Source organism: Serinus canaria, chromosome 14, assembly GCF_022539315.1.
Source record: "Serinus canaria isolate serCan28SL12 chromosome 14, serCan2020, whole genome shotgun sequence".
In the NCBI taxonomy this organism is placed as follows: domain Eukaryota; kingdom Metazoa; phylum Chordata; class Aves; order Passeriformes; family Fringillidae; genus Serinus; species Serinus canaria.
Genome location: NC_066328.1, coordinates 8,808,782 through 8,828,210, shown reverse-complemented (window position 1 = coordinate 8,828,210; position 19,429 = coordinate 8,808,782). Strand labels below are relative to the sequence as shown.

General features: G+C 40.1%; 2 protein-coding genes across 11 annotated transcripts in view; both read right to left on the bottom strand.

The window, feature by feature from the left end:
- Positions 1–1,887: 1,887 nt before the first annotated feature.
- LOC103817691 (acyl-coenzyme A synthetase ACSM4, mitochondrial-like) overlaps positions 1,888–19,429 on the bottom strand; it is a 21,379-nt gene continuing 3,837 nt past the window's right edge. Inside the window, exons 1-14 of one of the 4 annotated variants that reach the window (XM_018915966.3) lie at positions 10,412–10,700; positions 9,615–9,881; positions 8,955–9,165; positions 8,353–8,560; positions 8,095–8,238; positions 7,693–7,849; positions 6,994–7,073; positions 6,143–6,266; positions 5,543–5,623; positions 5,331–5,432; positions 4,850–4,977; positions 4,063–4,162; positions 3,123–3,242; positions 1,888–2,309 (exon numbers count right to left, since the gene is read on the bottom strand). In XM_018915966.3, the coding sequence (XP_018771511.1) occupies positions 2,223–2,309; positions 3,123–3,242; positions 4,063–4,162; positions 4,850–4,977; positions 5,331–5,432; positions 5,543–5,623; positions 6,143–6,266; positions 6,994–7,073; positions 7,693–7,849; positions 8,095–8,238; positions 8,353–8,560; positions 8,955–9,165; positions 9,615–9,815 (1,743 nt within the window). In that variant the 5' untranslated portion in view covers positions 9,816–9,881; positions 10,412–10,700 and the 3' untranslated portion in view covers positions 1,888–2,222. Of the gene's footprint in view, positions 2,310–3,122; positions 3,243–4,062; positions 4,163–4,849; positions 4,978–5,330; positions 5,433–5,542; positions 5,624–6,142; positions 6,267–6,993; positions 7,074–7,692; positions 7,850–8,094; positions 8,239–8,352; positions 8,561–8,954; positions 9,166–9,614; positions 9,882–10,411; positions 10,701–19,429 lie in introns of those variants that run through there. The other 3 variants (XM_018915965.3, XM_050980162.1, XM_050980161.1) reach the window with 3 other exon arrangements.
- LOC103817888 (acyl-coenzyme A synthetase ACSM4, mitochondrial) overlaps positions 10,848–19,429 on the bottom strand; it is a 27,037-nt gene continuing 18,455 nt past the window's right edge. For 4 of the 7 annotated variants that reach the window (XM_050980157.1, XM_050980155.1, XM_050980154.1 and 1 more), the window contains exons 2-14: positions 18,599–18,865; positions 17,623–17,833; positions 16,971–17,178; positions 16,434–16,577; positions 15,864–16,020; positions 15,312–15,391; positions 14,504–14,627; positions 13,707–13,787; positions 13,490–13,591; positions 12,476–12,603; positions 12,277–12,376; positions 11,550–11,669; positions 10,848–11,143 (exon numbers count right to left, since the gene is read on the bottom strand). In XM_050980157.1, coding sequence (XP_050836114.1) covers positions 11,057–11,143; positions 11,550–11,669; positions 12,277–12,376; positions 12,476–12,603; positions 13,490–13,591; positions 13,707–13,787; positions 14,504–14,627; positions 15,312–15,391; positions 15,864–16,020; positions 16,434–16,577; positions 16,971–17,178; positions 17,623–17,833; positions 18,599–18,799 — 1,743 coding nt within the window. In that variant the 5' untranslated portion in view covers positions 18,800–18,865 and the 3' untranslated portion in view covers positions 10,848–11,056. The remainder of the gene's footprint in view (positions 11,144–11,549; positions 11,670–12,276; positions 12,377–12,475; positions 12,604–13,489; positions 13,592–13,706; positions 13,788–14,503; positions 14,628–15,311; positions 15,392–15,863; positions 16,021–16,433; positions 16,578–16,970; positions 17,179–17,622; positions 17,834–18,598; positions 18,866–19,429) is intronic. The other 3 variants (XM_050980158.1, XM_050980159.1, XM_050980160.1) reach the window with 3 other exon arrangements.

The following is a 19,429-nucleotide window of genomic DNA, read 5'->3' as shown; positions in this document are numbered from 1 at the left end:
GAGAGGAAACCTCCTGAACAAGCCCTTCCCTGCTGGAATGAACAATTTGTGCCACTACCAGGGCTCAAATTGGAAAAATCTAGCCAGGTCTGTTTAAAGCCCAGCACAGACCAATACAAAAAACCTAGGAACATGTTGCAAGATTATACTTTTAAATTTGCTTTACCATCAATTACTTTCAAAGTTAATAATTAGATTATTAATTAGATATATTAAAAATTTATTACTTACATGGAATAAATGGATTACTTTAAAAATCTGATTGCTTCACTTCAAAGTGGATTACTTTTCCAAAAAGTACTCACATTTGAAATCTGAATGCCCTTAAAAAGAATCAGATGCTGAAATTGTGAGCAGATCACATTTTTCAACATTTTTTGGTTTGCACTTCAAGATCTAATCCAATTTCTTGTTATTCTGTCCAAAAATGGATTAAATTTAAAATACAAAATTACATTTAAAATATCCAACGTGTTTTCCTTCTGTTCTGACTGAAGGAGAGAAAAATTAGTCTCAGAACAAAGCTGTAATACAGGAAAAGGGAAGTTTAAAACCCTGCTACAGCCAGGTTTGAGCACAACCTTATTTTGTTCACTTTTCTTCTGGTAGAATCACATTAAACAAACTACTTGCTTCCATGGGGGGTTTAATTTTCTACACTCACTAGAAGTCTGTGAGATTGTGTTTGAAGATAACTTAATTTTGGATTTTAAGGACTGTAAAGGAACCCATAGACAAATTAGCAGCTGTTGAGCTCTGTTGCTCTGCCCCAGCTGATGGAAGCTCAGACAGTGATGGTGAGTTCTGAACCTTAAATCTAACACTTGAGTGTGATGGCCAAACTTGGCAAGTTACCCCTTCTCTGACTGATCTTTTCAATAACAAACCCTTTTCAAACAGATAAGCTTATGTACATTTCATTTATAAATTGTGTTCATTTTTTATTTTTACAGGATGACTATTTAGATCTAGATCAAGTATTAGCAGAAAAGTTGGTTTTATAGCAAGAATCTGAAATCCTTTTAAATAACTAAGCCCAAACTTATCTAAAGGCTGCTCTGTTTTTCATTAAAGCTTTATTCCAACTTTTGGTATTGCAGGGAAAGGAGATGAAGTTATAGATCACTTATAAAATGCTCCTGCTCAATGGTCTGGCAAAAATAACTCATGCAAAGTCACAAAAATCACAGTCCAGAAAATCTGAAGGACCAAGTTCCAAACCCATTCTGGAAATGTATTAAGCATTTCAAGACATAAAACTAAATATTAACTTTCTTACTAATGCAAGCATAGCAATTTTATGTGAACAAATGCATGCAAAACCCATATATTTATATACACTATATATGTGTATGCGCAAGATTAAGCACATACTGTTAATTTCTACAATTTACTAATTTCTCATTATGTATAACAGCATCATCTATTAAATGATTATTTCTCAGATCCTGAACATAATCTCAATTCCAATTTCATTTACCTCAGAGGGGTTTTTAAAGCAAAAGATGTGATCTTATGTTCATATCTATTTCAAAGTACTTCCAGCCTTGCATTGAGAATTCCACTCCTGGCTAGTGCTTTCAAGAGTCAAGACACTTTCAAAAGAAAGGACACCTACACATGGTTCTCATCCTACCACCAAAAGTGTGGATTTTGAACCTATCCATTAAAACTGCTAATTCACCATCAGTAACAATGAATTTTTAGGACTTTTACTGCCACTATCCAATGGCACCAGAAAAGATGTTCTTTTCCAATCCTTTCATAATGCTGCATTTTTGAAACCCATATAGTGTCCATACCAGTCACCATGTCCCTTCCATAAGCTTTGGATGTCAGGGTAAACTCTCAGGAAACAGTGAATCAAAATATATCTGACATAAAATATCTTTTCAAATGTGGGCATTATCTTTTTTATTGTCTCTCAAAAATGACATCAAATAGAAGCTGGTCTGCAAAGAGGGATTGTGAGGAGGTCTCAGAGGGAAAGCCTATTGAAGTTGTCTATTGAAAATTTTATTTTTCACCCAGAATAATACAATTCAGTCAGGTACTGACATTGGAAACTCTGCAAGCAGGCACAAATATCACATCTTGATGTTACCTGTAGTTATTTGATTCTCAAGCACTAACAAAAAGAGATCAGAATGATGGCAGCTATAGCAGTGAAATGTATATAGTGCTAATGGAATGGAAGTAGTTCTGTTAAATTCCAAACAATGCTATATCCGTCCCCACTCTTTGTCTCTTAATTCATTCCTCTTGATCTTCCCAGTGACTGTCTTTGGCAGCTCTTTGACAAATTCCACCTAGATAAAATAAAGAGAGAAGGCAATGCAGCATGTTCTACAGAGTTGGTTTTCCAAGACTCTCCAAGCATATGTGGAAAACTGAGGGCTCCCATCAGTAAGAGCTGCCTGCCTCAAATCCAAACCAAAGAGCACATTGTGCCACTTGTGACACCATCTCTGTGGCTGCCTGGATGGCCAAACATCTGTACAGCTGCCTCTCAGCTGGCCAAACTGAGTATAGTAACTCACAGCAGAAGGGCAAATGCCTGAATGGTATCAGAGGTCAGAGATGAATGACAAAAAGAAGAACGAAAAGGATGTTACAGCCCCAAGGTCTTTAATGGTTCTTAGTTCTGTGAGCTCTGCTCAAGTTAGCTAAGGCACTGCAGATCATTTCCTGTGGTGCTGGGATTACTGAGAAGCACCAAGTGTGTCCTCTTGGGCTTGTGTCAGTTTATTAGTTGTGATGATCAGTAGATAAAAACTTCTTTAGATTCAGTCACATGCTACCTTAAAGGCATGGGCAAGTGCTGGTTTGAAGGTTAAACACAAAATGGAGAATTATGATTGTGAGTCTGACTTAGAACATGGAGATCTGACTGGGATATACAAAACCTAGAAAATTTTGAGAAGTTTGAACAAGTACTTTTACACAAATTCATCAAAAACAATCTAAACTAGTGTTATTTGGGAAAGGTCTTCTGGAGCCAGTGGTCTAGATGAATCTTTACTGCTGTCTCTTTCAAGTGAATCATGAAAATCTAAATGGTAATTCTCCTGAGATTTAGGGAAGGGTGCCCTGTTTTAAAGTTTCTCCTCAGAAATATTTACCTTTCTAGGGTATTTATATGGAGCAGTAGTTTTCTTGACATGGTCCTGCAAGTCACGAGTTAAGCTCTTCAGGTCAGTGGATGAAAAAGTTGGGGACAGAACCACAAATGCTTTCACAACCTGTAAGGTAGAATTAACAAAAGTGATCTGATACCATCTTTATTTAAGGGCTGATGTGCAGTTACCAGTGAGCAGCACTGCTCAGAATCACAACAGTCATGAGGAACAGAGAAAACAGCACAGGATATGAAGTTATTGTGCCCAGCTTCTGCATGTGTATGTGCAGAAGGGAAAGTTTATAGGACAGTTTTTGTGCCCTCATTACAAATAAGAGCCTTTTCCCTTTCTTCTCAGCAGCAGCCAAGAGGAAAGGGGAATGAAATGTGTCTGTGGAGTTCTGTCTGAAGCAAAGGGACATTTTGTTTTTCTCTGAAGTTCACACTGAGGACAGTAAGCACTGCTATCCTGGCACAGGACTGTGCATTTACCACACCTCCAGCCCATGTCTAATTCTCAGGCAAGTGCAGTAGAACTTTGGCTACACCGAGAGTCATAAATCACAATTTAATGTACAGACAAATGCTTAAGAATAAGGGCAAAGTAAACATCACAGTAGTGTTCTCCACAGAGAAGACCTTGGGATTAAATGAAACTCAGAAGAGTAAATGGGAAGGGATTTTTCTCGTCAGCCCCACTAGGGTTATCCATGATGGAAGTAGATGTGGTGCTTAGGCACATGGTGTATTTGTGGACCTGACAGTGCTGGCGTCATGGTTGGACTCAATGATCTCAGAGGGATTTTCCAACCTAAACAATTTCATGATTCTAAGATGACATTATTGCCTTAGAGCTTTAAGTTTTTCAGTAAAGTAGAAATTCCTTGATATCATTATATATTTGGACAAATACATTGCTTTCCCCCTCCATTCAGCATCCTTACCTCTCCTCTGAGGGGGTCTGGGCTGCTGACAACAGCTGTTTCTACCACAGCTGGGTGCTCTATCAGGGCACTCTCTACTTCAAATGGCCCGATGCGATACCTAGGTCAGGAGAAATAAAAATGAGGTTTGGCTCTTGCTTTTTGTCTGGAAAAGACAGTACCAAAAGTTTTTAAATTTTCATGTTGAAGGAAAAAAAAAATAATCAAAGCCAGAACAAATCAATAACCAGCCATAGAAGTTTTAGGCAAAATGGGACAGCGGGCTGGGTTAGAAGTAGGAGCATTTCATAGTGGTCTTTGTGGCAGAGGACTGCTGGGGCTGTGGATACTTCTCCATCTGTCCTCTCTCCTTGGGGCTCTTCGGCTGGAGCTCCATCCCACCCTGTAGCTGAGGTCTGCAGCAGCAGCCTGTGCCAGGTTATGGAATCATATCATACAATATCAAGTTTCAACATATAAATTGTTTCAAAAGCTCTTTGAATCCAATCGAGGTTCCTTCAATTTTAGTCAAAAATTAAACTATATAAACATCCCTCCTTTGCCAACTGAAGTCTTCATTCTTTGTTGAAACACACGAGATGCTGCAGGGGAAATGGATCCAGTATCATCACAGAGATGATACTGCAGGTCTGTGGAAAGCTAATAATAACAGCAAGTATTCCAAAATCAAGAGGTCAGTACATTCCTGTCACAGGATTATGATTCCAGAAGCTCACGTGTAAGAATATAAAACACAACATGTGAGGATATACAATGGCAGGTTTAGAATGGGTGTGTGCAAACTAACCCTGAAGAAATGATGATGTCATCATCTCTGCCAATGAACTGGAAATATCCCTCTTCATCCATAGTCCCTCTGTCTCCAGTGACATAAAAATCCCCACGTTCACTTTCTGCAGTTTTCTTAGGGTTATCCTTAAAGTGGTTTACAAGCAGGAGTTTAGATTTTGAGCATGTATTAGCTACACATTATGGTTTAATACACATAACAAGTGCACTGCCACTTAATTTTTTGGTCAATGATGTACTGATATTGCTATAAGATACAATGAAATGGGTTTAAAATAATTTCTATTCTTTAAGAAAAAATTAACTTGATCCTAAATTATTTTCTTTCCTTTTCTAACACCCACCAATTCAAATAAACAAGTTACTCTGGTAATAAATAATAAAATGGTGAAAAATGTCCAGCCTTTAGGACCACTATGCCGTTGGAGAGCTTTTGGGGAGATTGGTTGTGGTGGCAGGGAATAAAATAAAATTCTTACTAAATATTCAGAGAAAAAACCAAGTGGCCTTATAGGTTTGCTTCTGATAGCAATTTCCCCCTGTTGTCCTGGAGGCAGGATATTGGCATTTTTGTCTATGATCTAGAATGAAAAATAGTTCTTATTTTAGTCCAGTGGAAAAGCAAACTCCAAACACAAATCCAACCAAACAAACATCTCCCATGACAGAATCTAAAGAGCAGTCAACAAACCTGAACATCATAAAGGGGAGCTGCTTTCCCCATTGATCCAGGTTTAATCTTCATTCCTTTAGAAACAGAGCAGATGACTCCCTGTAAAAAATCAAAATCAAACCAAAGCTTTTCAAAAGAAAATTGCTAGATTCACACTCAATTCATTAAATGTAGTTTCTAGACTAATTCTAAAGTAAGGAATTAAGATTCATAGGATCCTATATGTCAGTGCTGTAAGGTACAGATAAGCAAAATCATAGAACTTCCTGAAATAATCCTGTTCCATTCTCTGTGAAAAATTCATGTCCTCTGCTAACCAGTCTTCTTCCCTTAGACTCAAACTCTGCCCTCTTGACTGACACTGTTACTTGGAATTAGCTTAAGGACTTTTGTGGAAATATTACAGCACATTCCCCCCTAAACCCTCATGTTCCTGGCAGGTTCTGTTCTTGTGAGGAGAGCCATGAGAGGGAGTTCTTTCAGAGGTTACCAGGGAAGGGAATTACTGAAACATTCACAGAAATGTGAAGGAGGAAACAGACTGTGTTCTTACAAAACAAACCTTACAGCAAAAAGAAATTCCAGAGATTTAATAGGCTATTGTCCCTACAGATGTACCATTTCAGTCTGGCCATACACTTCATGGATGTCCAGCCCAGTGTGGCTCTTCCACTGCTCCATGACTTCTGGGTTGAGTGGTTCCCCTCCACTCATGCAGTACTTCAGGCTCATGAATTTGTATCTTCACAGGAAGTTAAAAACAAGAAAGGCAATACTTAAATCTAGAGGGAGAGACAAGGAGCAGGCAAGGGTGAACACCATGGGAGAGTTAGTGCCACAATGTGGGGAAATCAGAGGGGCCCTGATCCTTCTCCTCCCAATCCAACAAGGATATCACCCCGTGCTCAACACTCTCCATAAGCAGCAGTCAGAGTTAAACATGTGAAAAATAAAATTTTTGCTGAAGTCAGCTGGGATTATAAATAAACCAATACTGATCTGCTGAGCCAGGGCCCTGATTGCTGACCCTCTGCAAAAGGCCAAGCAAGAAAGTTCAAGAGGGAAGGAAGGAACAATGACCAGCAGTGAGAACTGGAACAGGGGGTGAGGTACAACTGCCACAACAAATACTTCCCTCACAGTTATGCTGACATGCACTTTCTAGGATGAAGTCCTTCCCAAAGTCTGGACAATTAATGTGGCAGACAAAAATTATGACAAAGTATTTAACAGACTCAGTTTCATACTCACAAGTTCAGTAGCATAAGTCTCAAATTTCTGAGGGAAAACATCAAGTTTCTCTGATCAAAAACTTCAGCAAAACAAATTTTGCATGATGGTCAAGGATTTCTTGTCAAGGATATTTTCAACTAAATTATTACCCTATTTTGGGTCAAGCAGTTAGATATAGGAGATGACTAAGTTTAGTTAGGGTGAATTAAACATTACTAAATAATTTTTTTACGTACTTGGACAGATCATTTTGCACCAGCATGCGGAACAATGTTGGAGCACCGACCAGGGCATCAATAGGGAATCTGCAGAGAGTCTAGAGGGTTAAACAATATGAAGGACATATGAAGCTCAGACAAAAACTGCCTTTGGAATGTACAGTAAGCAGGGGACACAAAAAGGAGAAGTACATTTGTCCCCTATGTAAAAGTACCACATCCTCTGTTGGGTGAGGAACCCTCTGCAGTTGGTGCAATATGCAGAGATTGTAGATTTGATTACAAAGGTCCCGTGCTAACACATCTACCTGACACCAGGACCCACAGTTTGGGGCATGGCCAGAATAGTTCCTCCTCTGTCTACATCACAGGGAGGTGTTCACTTTCATCTTGGATGGTGCGGGCACAGAAACACTTCATTTCTGCATTAATACCCTCTGATACTATTTCCACAGTCACTAGAGTGAATGGCAGGCATTAAATGCTGCTTTTGGATCATTTTTTTTCATGTGCTCACCAGCTATGAGTAAAACGTATGAATGGATTGCATGTTTGTTACCCTTCTGTGTACATTAAAAATGAAAGTAGGGCTTTACACAACAAATACAATATCTCAAACACTACTATAAACACAACCCCCATGAAATCTGTGGATGCAAGAATTGGTTTTGGCATGCTTTCTGCAGATAAATATATTTCCAAGAGTTTTCCCCTTACATTTAGGATAACTTCTGAGTCAGTCTGTGGTAGGTTATGTATAAAGATGCATGATCCAAAAACCCAAGGATCAAAAAAAGATGCTATTGAAGTTAGTATCCATCCTGTGTCTGCAGTGTTCCATATAATTTGAGAGGGAGTCAAATCCAACCAGTACCTGATAGAGAGAGAAAAAAAAAAGATAAGAAAATATACCCAGAAAGAGGATAAGAGATATTAATTCAAAGATTGAGACACTGAAGTGATCCTAGTTCCTATCAATCTGATGGAGTTTTTACTCTGATTTCAAAGGGAGAAAGGCTGGGGATGTACACTAGTATTTCTTATTCAGTGATTTTTTACAATAGCTCTACCATGCAGCTTCAATTATCTTATGTTCAACCAGGCTCAAGTCTTTCATACCTTTCACTTAAAAGGGGTCTGAAACCAAGACTGCCCTGGGAATGTTGAGTCATCTTTGGAGAACCTGTAGTTCCACTGGTAAAGAAGATCATCATTGGGTCTTGAATCCTTGTTTTGATGCAGGAATGGTCAGCAGATTGATTTCTGTAAAAAGGGAATGTAATTATAACTTCAATGGTTGCAGTTGATGTAAATGAGTGCTTGTGGGAACAGCTCTGCTTTGTCCTCGTCCCTGCTGTGGCACTCAGTCATACTCACTGGTACAGCTCAGTGAAGTTCTGCCATCCCTCCCTGCTGCCTTTGGACACCATTAGCTTGGTTTTCAGGAGCTGGCACTGGGATGCCACTGAGTCCACTGCAGGAGCCAGTTTGCCAGTGGTGATGATGCACGCAGCCTTTGATGCCTGGAGTCGGTAAAGTATGTCTTTGGCTGATAATTGGGATGTTCCTGGGATTACGACAATTCCTGGAAGACAGGAAAAGTTAGTTGGTGTTGGCATTTTTTCTATGTCTGATTCTTTTCTAAGAACCTAAGCTATTCAATATTCCCAAATGATCTCTGATATGGATTTGTCCTGGTGTTCCCCAGCCAAAGTTAGATTAGATTAATGCAGACGCCTGTGCTCTCCTGTCAGGAATGAAATATGGATCTGCCTGGTGACTTCCATGGCTCTTCCCTGCCTTCTGGCATCTTCTTGCCCAATGCATGAGCTACCTCTTCTATGGCCCCTGGTGAAAACCCTTCAGGACTGCCTGGCAGCCAGTCCACTCACTGGATTATTACACTATGTTTCCTTGATAAACCATATTCATTCTTGATCTTCTCAACCGATTTGCAATGACCATTTGACCTCACTGACCTGCTCGCATACAAGCCACCTTGACTAGCCACCATTCTGGAATTCGTGGTAGGATCAGGATAAGCTTGTCTCCCTTCTGCAGTCCACATTCTTTAGTCAGTACATTGGCCACTTTCCGAGACAGGAACCCCAGCTCCTCAAAGCTCCACTTCACTTCTTCTCCTTCACCATTTATCCACCAGAAAGCAGGGTTTGACGGTCTCTTCCCAGCCTATGAAACACAGGAATTTAAACATAAAAGATTTTCTTCTGAAAGACCATGAAATAATAATGCACAGACATCTGTAAATTATGGAAGATCTGAGTATCTGACAGCTCGCATATAAGCTTTTTTTTTCTTGTCCTTAAAGGATTGAGATTTGCTATTCATCAAGCTCATTTATTCCCAACAGATTCTCCTTTTCTGAACTTGAAATGTTTACCAGCCTAATTGTCTCCAGACCCAACTTCTAGTCTGGATCCTATTTCAGTTTAAGCCTTTTACTCTGCATTAATGGTCTTACAAAATAACAAGAAATAAAGCAAGAAACAATGAACTTTTGTATAATTTTCTAACGCAAATTTCATTTGGCAACTGATTGTTTTTATAAAGAAGAAAGCCCAGCTTATTCTAAAGGAAATTTAAAATAAAGTATTTCATTGTCACAACAGATCACCTACCTTTTCAATCTCAGACCATTTGTCCAGTACATCACTTGCAAAGTTAAAATACTTTGGTATTTCCTGTTTGCCCTGTCTGATGGACTCATACTGGGAATATACATCAGAGGAAAGCAGCCTGGGATGTCCATGGAAAGTCCTATTGGGAAGTTTCAGAGTCCACAACAGTTTTAGCTTCTGTAACTTCAACAGCAGCTTCATGGCAGAAAACTATGTGTCTAGATGATGTCACTATATAAGAAAATTGCAGAATTTTTGCTATGAATCCTGCAGCAACAAACAAACAAAAATCAAACCAACAAAAAAAAAAGAAAAATAATATTGAGATTATCCAAAGATAATCCAGTTATGAATTAAGGAGTTCTTCATTAAAGTGACTTGGCTAGTCAGAGCCAGACTGATGATTTTAACATGCTAATTAAATGTTAAGTTCCTACTCTCTCATATCTTTAATTTTTAAATTTATTGCCCACAACTCTCCATAGTAAAACACAACATCATATATTATTCTTTACATTAGAAGAATGTTCCTGCTTCATACATTCAGTATCTGATTCTCTATTCCTTTTTCTTTTCTGCTTGTTTCCAAACTAGTTCCATCAAGAATCTCACTGTTTAGCCTCAGCAGTTGCTGACTGATACATCCATTCACCACATCAAACCCAAGAGCATTTACTTTATTATGTAGCCCCTGAGTTTGAGGTAGAGGCTTTTCTACTCATTTTCCTGGCCTGTCTGCTGTGGACAGGAGAGATCAGGAGCTGCAGGGGGAGATCCTCTTCATTCATTTCACTCACCTGTTAGGACATGTTTCCCATATGAAGCACTGTGAGGATCAGCTGTTCCCTGGAGATGTGAAACCTGGAAATTCCTTCAGAAAGGTTTTGGAGTGAAACTCTTCTGGCTTTATTGCTCACCTCTTCTGGAGTAACAAAAAGAGAATGTGGCACAAAACAGACCAAGCAGCAGAACTCTTCCTGTGGAGTAACTTTTTTCTTGTAATCATTGACACCATTGTTAATTGTGCGTCATTTGCACCTTAACCTAAAGCACTTTAGGTCTTCTTTTGCCTCAACTTTAACCATTTAGGTACATAACAAATTCATCATGATGAAGAGAAGCATTCAAAAGAAATTTTTTTCTTTCCACTCTGAAAGAATCTGAGAATGTGATAGTGGTAGTTATTGTCAAGAATATATCAATGTGCTGCTAATACCCACCACAGGACAAAGATTATTTTTATTAACTTCTCTTTTATTTGTATGTCTCTAAGAGTGTAGTTACACTATGTTTGAATGTTTTCTACTTTTTCTTCCACAGTTTGTTTTTCACAATGTTTCCATGTGTTCTGGGTTATAAACATGTGCCATGTTTGATGTGTTCTGGTTGGTACAGGTAATAGAATATTTCTCTCCTTGTTTTCCAGATCACTCTTGCTCTTTTTATACTTTTGCCCACTCTTTGCCCCTTAGAACATTTCTCTGGATTTTCCCAGTAACTGTCTTTGGCAGCTCCTTAACAAACTCCACCTGAAAGGCAAAAATACATAATGTTTAAATTCCCAGCTGAAGGAAGGACACACATTCATTATGGCTGGGGATAAAAGGATGGGAAACTGCAGAGCCAGGGCTGGGATGATGAGATGCTGACTGAATACCTTGTCATTTGAGCTGCTGTGAAAACGCCAGTACTCCATGAAAGAAAGACTGGGCTCTCAGGAAGTAAAATTTCATAACCATTGCCTCCCCCTGGGTCCATTCTATCACACACAGCCAACCCAAGGCTACAGCTGCAGCTGATTCTGTCATCTACTTTTATTTTATCTAACTCTGGTTGGAGTGTTTGTCAGAAAAGTGTTAGAAAAGAGCTGAGGCAGGACAAAAAATGCTCAGTTCTGGTAAAATGAGAGAACCCGTCTTTTTGGGCTGTACTTACCTTCCGTGGATACTTGTATGGTGCAGTCACCTTCTTGACATGTTGTTGAAGTTCAACAGCTAATTTTTTTTGATCATGTGATTCATAAGCAGGAGCTAAAATAATGAAAGCTTTGACAACCTGTGCCACAAAAATGAAGGGGTTCCATTAACTTCCAGAGGTGACAATAAGGGAATACAACTGTGATAATCGATGTCAAAATTCAGAATGACAAAACTTGATATTTTTCTTTAATTTCCCTTTTAATTAGCTATTTATTACAGAATGCTATGTTATGAAGGACCCATTCTGGAGCAGGGGATTTTTTTCCATATTTCCAGCTTTTTTTTTCCTTAAAGGTATATCCTAATAAAGCTGAAAATCTTGACTCTGTTGCTCAAAGAAATGTTGCAAAGTTAGAAAATATAAAACAAAAATTAAATACTCTGGATGTCACTGCTACACTGCACTAAGTGCCAAAACAAGAAATAATCAAAATTTCATTGCTTAGACAAAAACATGTCTTTATTAGTCTGAAAAGCTAAAATAGTTTTCCACATAAAAACCTTCAAACAAAGAAATAATTCTGATATTGTAAGATCTGTTAATATGTGGATTTAAAATAAATTAGCCTGACTGTTTAAAAAATATGTAACATACTGACTTCCAGGGAAGCCTAGTACATCTAAGGAAGCTGATACTTAGTAGAAAGAGTATTTCTTTTACATTTTTGCCTATTTTGTTTTACCTCCCCTCGCACTGGGTCAGGACTGCTGACAACAGCCGCCTCCACGACTGCCGGGTGCTCTATCAATGCACTCTCCACTTCAAAGGGGCCAATGCGGTACCTGGGGAGCACAGAGACAGCTCAGCCCAGCAGCAGGGACCAGGCCTTTGGCCTTTCCAGGCTGCGTTTCATCAGGCAGATCTAACAGGGAATGCCTTACCCAGCAGAGTTAATGATATCATCAGCTCTTCCAACAAACCAGATATATCCCTCTTCATCCATAACGCCTCTGTCCCCGGTGAGATAAAAATCTCCACACAGAGTGGCAGCAGTTTTCTCTGGATTATCCTGGCAACAATCAAATATTTCAGAAAAGGTATCTGATGCAAAAAATGACAAAAATAATTTTTTCAGTTGCTCTCAAAGTAAGTGTGTTCAGTACTGCTTCATATTTTCAACTAAAAAGCCATGTTAATTAGCAGTGTGATGCCTGAAGTATGTGACAGGTGGAAAAGAGCACTATACACCAAAGAATGTATGTAGAGATTTCTGTTCTAGAGAGAAAAGGTTGTGCTGCTCTATCGAAATGCCCATCCATCACAGCAAATGAGTAACCCACAAAAACGTGTAACCCACTCTGCCCAGGGAATGATTTATCATTGCAGGTGGTTGCCACAATAACATCCTGTCAAAAGAAATTTTTTACCCTTAACTGATAGGACCAAAACTCAAATGAGGTCACCTGCAGGAAAAACTTCATTATTTGCATTGACCAATAGGACCTCAACATCCAGTGTAACCTCTTGGTTACATAGGAAAACACTTTGACAACAGAAGACAGAGTGAAAACCAGAAGCAATAGAATTGAACTGGAGGAAGTTTCTTATCCCCTAGTGAGCAATTACATTTTACAAGTTGTTGTTTGAGGATGCTACAAATATCCAAATATTATGGGGGTTCAGAAAAGGATTAAAAATATAGATAGGTCCCCCAAAGCTTATTAATTATGATAGTTCAGTTGCAGGGGAGAATATATTTAAGTTTGCCTGAGTCCACTGTTTTCTTAAGAACATCCTGCACCTCAGCATCACCACACACTGATAAGGCTCAAAGTCCTCAAGTAACCCAGTGAGACTTTCTGAGGATCCTGCATGGAATTCTGCTCCTGGCAGACCTTTGCCCTGGGTCTGTCCTGAGTCCCTCAGCAGACACAGACACAGCAAGTCAGGCTCACCAGGTACTCAGAGAACAGACAGAAGGGTCGTGTGGGTTTCACTCGGATAGCAATGGTGCCCTCTTCTCCTTTAGGCACAACAGCCCCATGCTCATCTACGATCTGCAGAAAGGACAGACACAGCAGGGGTGCAGGAACATCTGCTGCAGCTCTGGGCAGGGCACAGAAGGGACACAGGCAGCACTGCCTTACTGTTCTACCCACAACTGCCTCATACCTGCACATCAAAAGGGGGAGCAGGTTTTCCCAAAGAGCCAGGTTTAATTTTCATGCCTTTCATATTGGCACAGATTGCCACCTGCAGAACAGATTTTTTTAAAGATTTTTTTAAATTGTTGCAACATTTTGTAAATTTTATTATTGTTTGCATTAGGCATCTTTCCATGGCTTTGTTGTGACAAGGGCTGAATCAGGACCAAAGCACTGTGGGTTTTTGAGAACATCAGAGGGGTTGAGAGGCATTTCAGGTCCATCTCAGACCTGTGAGAACTTTGTTTTGTTGAGTCTGAGCCAGTGGATTGTCCTGCAAACACTTGACTTTTATTTTGCAGGACAGCAGATTATTATTACAGATCTTATTTCAATACTGGGACAATTAATATGGGACCATTTCAAGGGCAAAATGAGAGAAACCCTGAGATCTGGCTCTTAATAGTTTTGTTGATGTTCATTTACAGAGAAGTCTGAGATGTGAGCTGGTTTAATATTTGCCATTAAAAACTCAGACAGGCCAAATTGATAGCTGGAGCAAATTATGTTTTCAGAGTTTTTTTTGAAGTAAAGATGACAAAGGGATCTCCTACAATATATTTGATCTGAAGTGTCTCTGGCATGGTTTTTACAGGGGTCTAAACCATTCGAATATGCAGCTCGCTGATTCTGGAACTGTATAATCGTAATTATACAAAGTCTTTTTTTTTTTTTTTAATCATATAAATTGATTTATCAAGGACATAGTGGCTCTGGTAGTCTTACCTTTGAATGGTTATACTACAAGAATTAATGCAAACGTACTGTTTCGGACTGGCCATAACCTTCATGGATATCCACCCCTGTCTGGGTTTTCCACTGGGAAAACACTTCAGGATTCAGTGCTTCCCCTCCAGTTACACAGTGCTTCAGTTTCAAGAACTTGTACCTTGAGAGGAAGAGCAAATGAAATCATCCTCTTAACTCCTAAAATGAGCAGTTAGCAGCCCTAACTAAACAGACTTCCTTGGCTTTCCAAGTACACCTAAGACTGAATGAAAGACTGAACAGGATGACAGAGGCTGAGCTCTCTGCTAAAGCTGGGTTGGCTTTTGGCAGGATGAAAGAGCTATGTGACAAGAAGGAGTACCTTACCAAAGATGTGAAAACTCCTTGCAAACCACTTCTCACAGGCTGGGTATTTTACAGAGTAACAAACCAGGAAGAGCAGCTGCCAAATAACTCTCAGCATGTGGAACTCCTCTAACTGCTCCCTTCATTCTCAAGCATGTGAGAACAACTCCATGGTGCACCAGTAACTCCTGATCCAATGCTGCCTAAAACACTGGCTTAAATTGAACTGTGAAGCCTGAGTTCAGAGGAAGTGACAGCTTAAAAAAAATCTCCTCTGTTTCCTCTGTGCTGTCTATTCAAAGACCCAGTCCTGAAGCCCAGGTAGCCTATGGTGTGGCTAATTCTTCTCACATTTGAAAATGGAGAGCGTTATGTACTGAGAGCAAGCTTTGCTAATTAGGTTTCCTTGAACTGAAAAAGAGAATTAAGGAACCCAAGGAACTAAGCATGCAGAGCTGTCCCAGCATTATACCCCAGCTCCCTCCCCTCCCTGCTGTACCTGCTCATATCATGTTGAACCAGCATGCGGAACCCGGTGGGAGCTGTGCAGAAGGTGGTGATGGGATATTTTGAGAGAGTCTAGAAAAAGAGGAAGTTATGGTGCTGAAAAGAAAGTGTAATGCTGGGTCTGACCTTGTGAACGTGCAAGTGATTAACACAATTCACATGCTCAAATGTCTGCAAGATGAAAACCCTAAAAATGCTGTATCAGGCGGTCCAACTCCTGCATAATATGGAATTTTCTGTCCAACAGAAGTCACTCATGTAAATGAAGGACCAGCGAGTGCAGTAGTTCCAGTTAAGGGTTTTTAGGGGGTTTTCCAAGGTGCCTGTGTCCCAGACTCAATCCTAATTGGTGATAGGGAACTATACCACAACTTTCCCAGTATTATTCTTGGGAAGTCAAGGTTTCTGCCCCACACAAGAAGCCAATGTTGAGGAGAATCATCCAGCTGATGAAAAAGTTTTAAAAAATGTTTTGAAAAAGAGCTGCGAAGAGGAATAGGCATTCTGGTACCTTTGGATTGCCTGGGATGCGGGGATTACTCACCTCTCCAATAATTTCTGGTTGAAACTGTGGCAAATCGTGTATAAAGACACAGGCTCCACAGATCCATGGTGAAAAAACACTGCCATAGGCTGATTTTGCCCAGCCAGTATCAGAGGTATTCCACATTACATCTGAAGGAGTCAAGTCCAGCCAACGCCTGATGGAAAAGCAGAGATTAAAAATTACTTTCAGGGAAAGCAAATCAGTACCAAGCCACAAAGTTACCTTTTAAGGTGTAATGAAACAGCCCAAGATTGCTTTGGCTCTCAGGGAAGGCTGACCCAAAATGAGAGCACTTGACTTCCTCTGGTGTGGTTGCAGAAATACTTTCCTTATTGCTCCTCTGCTTTCAGCCCTGCAAGGGACACAACTCTGCACATAATGAGCTCAACTGGGCCTTCAAGAAGGTTTTAATAACAAGGGTTTTACCATGAGAGAAGAAAGATGAGAAAGCTGCAAATCCTACAGTCATGAAATACCTATATTTACTGGAATGTTATGGTCTCATGTTCAGTTTAATGCTGATTACAGCATTTAATCAGGACCCTGTGGGGAACTGCAAGGTAATACCTGCCAGTGGTTGCAAATCCAATGCCGTAACTGCAGTGGGAATGCAGCACCATTTTTGGGAAGCCCGTAGTTCCGCTGGTAAAATACACAATCATTGGGTCTTGACTCCTTGTCTGGACACATATATGGTCAGCAGATGCACCCCTTCAGAAAAAATTATGTATTCTGGTCACTGCATGCAGTTTTCCACCAAGGAAGCAGTATTTTTAATGTTTACGAGATCAACAGGAAAATTGCCCCAGATTATATGATCTGACTAAATCCATTATATATCACAGGGAAAAGTTAGAGAACACATTTTGCCTGTCATGTGTACTCTGGCTGAGGAGCAAGAAGAAGCTGAAGGACCTGAACTTGGGTCTGAAAACCTGGGTTGGATGAATAAATACTTAATGCAATGTAATCATAGTGCTGCAAGTTGACAGAAATGTAGCTCACTCATATTTTGAAAATTTCCCCCACAACTCAGCAATGTCACCTGACTTATACATCTCCCTTCACCTCAAAGAAATGGAAGGAAAAGAGCTGGATACTCACGCAAGGAGTTCTTTGAAGTTCAGCCACCCTTCCCTGCTCCCTTGGCCTACAATGAGTTTACTTTTCAGGAACTTGCTGCCAGACAGGACAGATTCCACTGCAGGTGCCAGGGTGTCATTGGTGACAATGCACTTGGCCTTTGAAGCCTGGAGTCGGTATAAGATGTCTTTGGCTGTTAACTGGGAGGTTCCTGGAAAAAAGACAATTCCTGGAAAAAAGCAAGAAGCAATTGAATAAACTCAGCATTTCTCAAAAATACTCTATTATGTCTCTCTGTTGATGCTGATTTTATCCATCATGGATGTTTATCAGTTTAAAAGCAGAGCAAAATAGATCTGTTGAATTATTAATGACACCAATCATATAAGTTCTTCCATTATAAACTCAGCTCCCTTCCAGTGTATGTGGTCAAGTCTGGCCTTTGGTTGCAGCCATTCATCCCTCACTGGCTGAACTGACTGATTTGGACTGGACCATGTCTGGCCCTGTGCTTCCTGTGTGGGTGCTGCCAATTCTCCTTCCGGGCAAAAGAGCAGTTGTAGAGGTCCCAACAGAATATTCCTGTTTGCATTTTCTTCACCCTAATCTAACAGATGGCTTGTAGGCTCTGTTTGCTTTCTGTCTGCACCCACCAAGCCCGTGAGTCACTCACCTGCTCGTATGCAGGCCACATTCAGGAGCCACCACTCAGGAACACGAGGCAGAATTGCTACAATTCTGTCTCCTCTCTGCAAACCACAGGCCTCAGAAAGGACATTGGCTGTCTTCTTGGACAGAGAGCCAAACTCCTCAAAGCTCCACTTCACCTCCTCTCCCTTACCATTGACCCACCAAAAAGCTGGATTTGCTGGTTTTCTTCCGTCCTTCAACATGTGAGAAGACATTAAAATAAGAAGAACTTTAAAAGGTTTCATTTCAATACAAAATAACTCTAAACTAAGCAAGTCACCCCTGGCACTCTCTTAGGGTGACACCTGTATTTCTGACAAACAAAATTACATAGTGCTTTCCACTCTGCAGCCAATATTGCCCAGTACCCATGAGGAAAACGGATTTGTAACATCTGAGATTCTTTCCACTGTGTCCTCATTTAGTCTGGAATAGAGTCAATTTTCTTACAATGTCCTGGGAAATTGCTGTGGTTTATGAATTTAGGATCAGTGTAGTGTTGATAACACACTGATGTTTTAGTTGTTACTAAGCAGTGCTTACTCTAAGTCCAGGACTTTTCAGTTTCCCACACTCTGCCAACAAAGAGGTGTACAAGAAGCTGGGAGAGATCATGGACAGGACAGCTGACCTGAACTGCCTGAAGGGATATTCCTCATCACAGGAGGTCCTGCTCAGTTGATACCCTGGAAGTTTGTTGGGAGGTGTTTGGGGATGAGCTGGGCATCAACCAGTGGGCAGTGAGTTACTACTGCTACTAATATGATGATGATTATTATTATATTTCAATTCTTAAACGTTTCCTTTCTCAACTCCTGGTTTTTACCTTTTTTTCGTCCTGTTTCTCCTCCCCATCCCACTGGAAGTGTGTGTATGTGTGTGTGTGAGATCCAGGGGCTTAGTTGACAGCTGGGGTTAAACTACAATTCAATGTCTAGAAAATAAAAGACAAATACTACCTTTTCCAGTTGTGTCCACTTATCTAAAACATCACTTGCAAAGTTGAAATATTCTGGAATTTCCTTTTTACCCTGGCATATAGATTCATAATGGGAAACTAGCTGAGATGTAAGAAGCCTGTTGATTCCATGGAATGTTCTGGAAGGTGACCTGAGAATCCACAAACACTGAGGAATCCAGGATTTAAGAAATGTTCTCATGATAAATGATGTTTTATCAGATGGTGAGGGGGAAGGAATCAGGTGTACACCTAAGGAATCAGTCACCTGGAATGAAAGAAAAGACATTTAAGCAAATCCAGTTATTGGATGATGTCCCATGTATGATGTTGAATAAATGAATGCAAAGCAGCTTGAATAAATAGGTAGTTTACACACATCCTCATTTTATGTCATGTTACCTGTATTTTTGTGATGTGAATATTTGACATTATGGTATATAGAAGGAATAAGCACAGTCATCTTGAGGTTAATAAAATTAGCAGAGTTGTTGCTATGAATCCTGCAACAAAAACTGTGGAATCTTGTCCAGCTGGAATAAATGGTGGTTTAACCTCTGTAACATTTGCAGGGGGCATCAGCCTGAGGCCATGGGGAACAGGACACTGAAAAAAGGACACCTAGCCAGGTCATGGCAATAGGAGTGGGGTCATGGGGGCCAATATGTTAATAGAACTATCCTATATTTGGTCAGGTTTCTGGTTCTTGTTCTCAGGTGGTTCAGTACCTTTTACAAATAAGGTCATGTTCTGAGTTTGCATTCCAGATTGGACCCTTGCCCTCAGACAATCCCTATACCTTGTAATATTTGCCACGCCCCCTCCCTCCCAT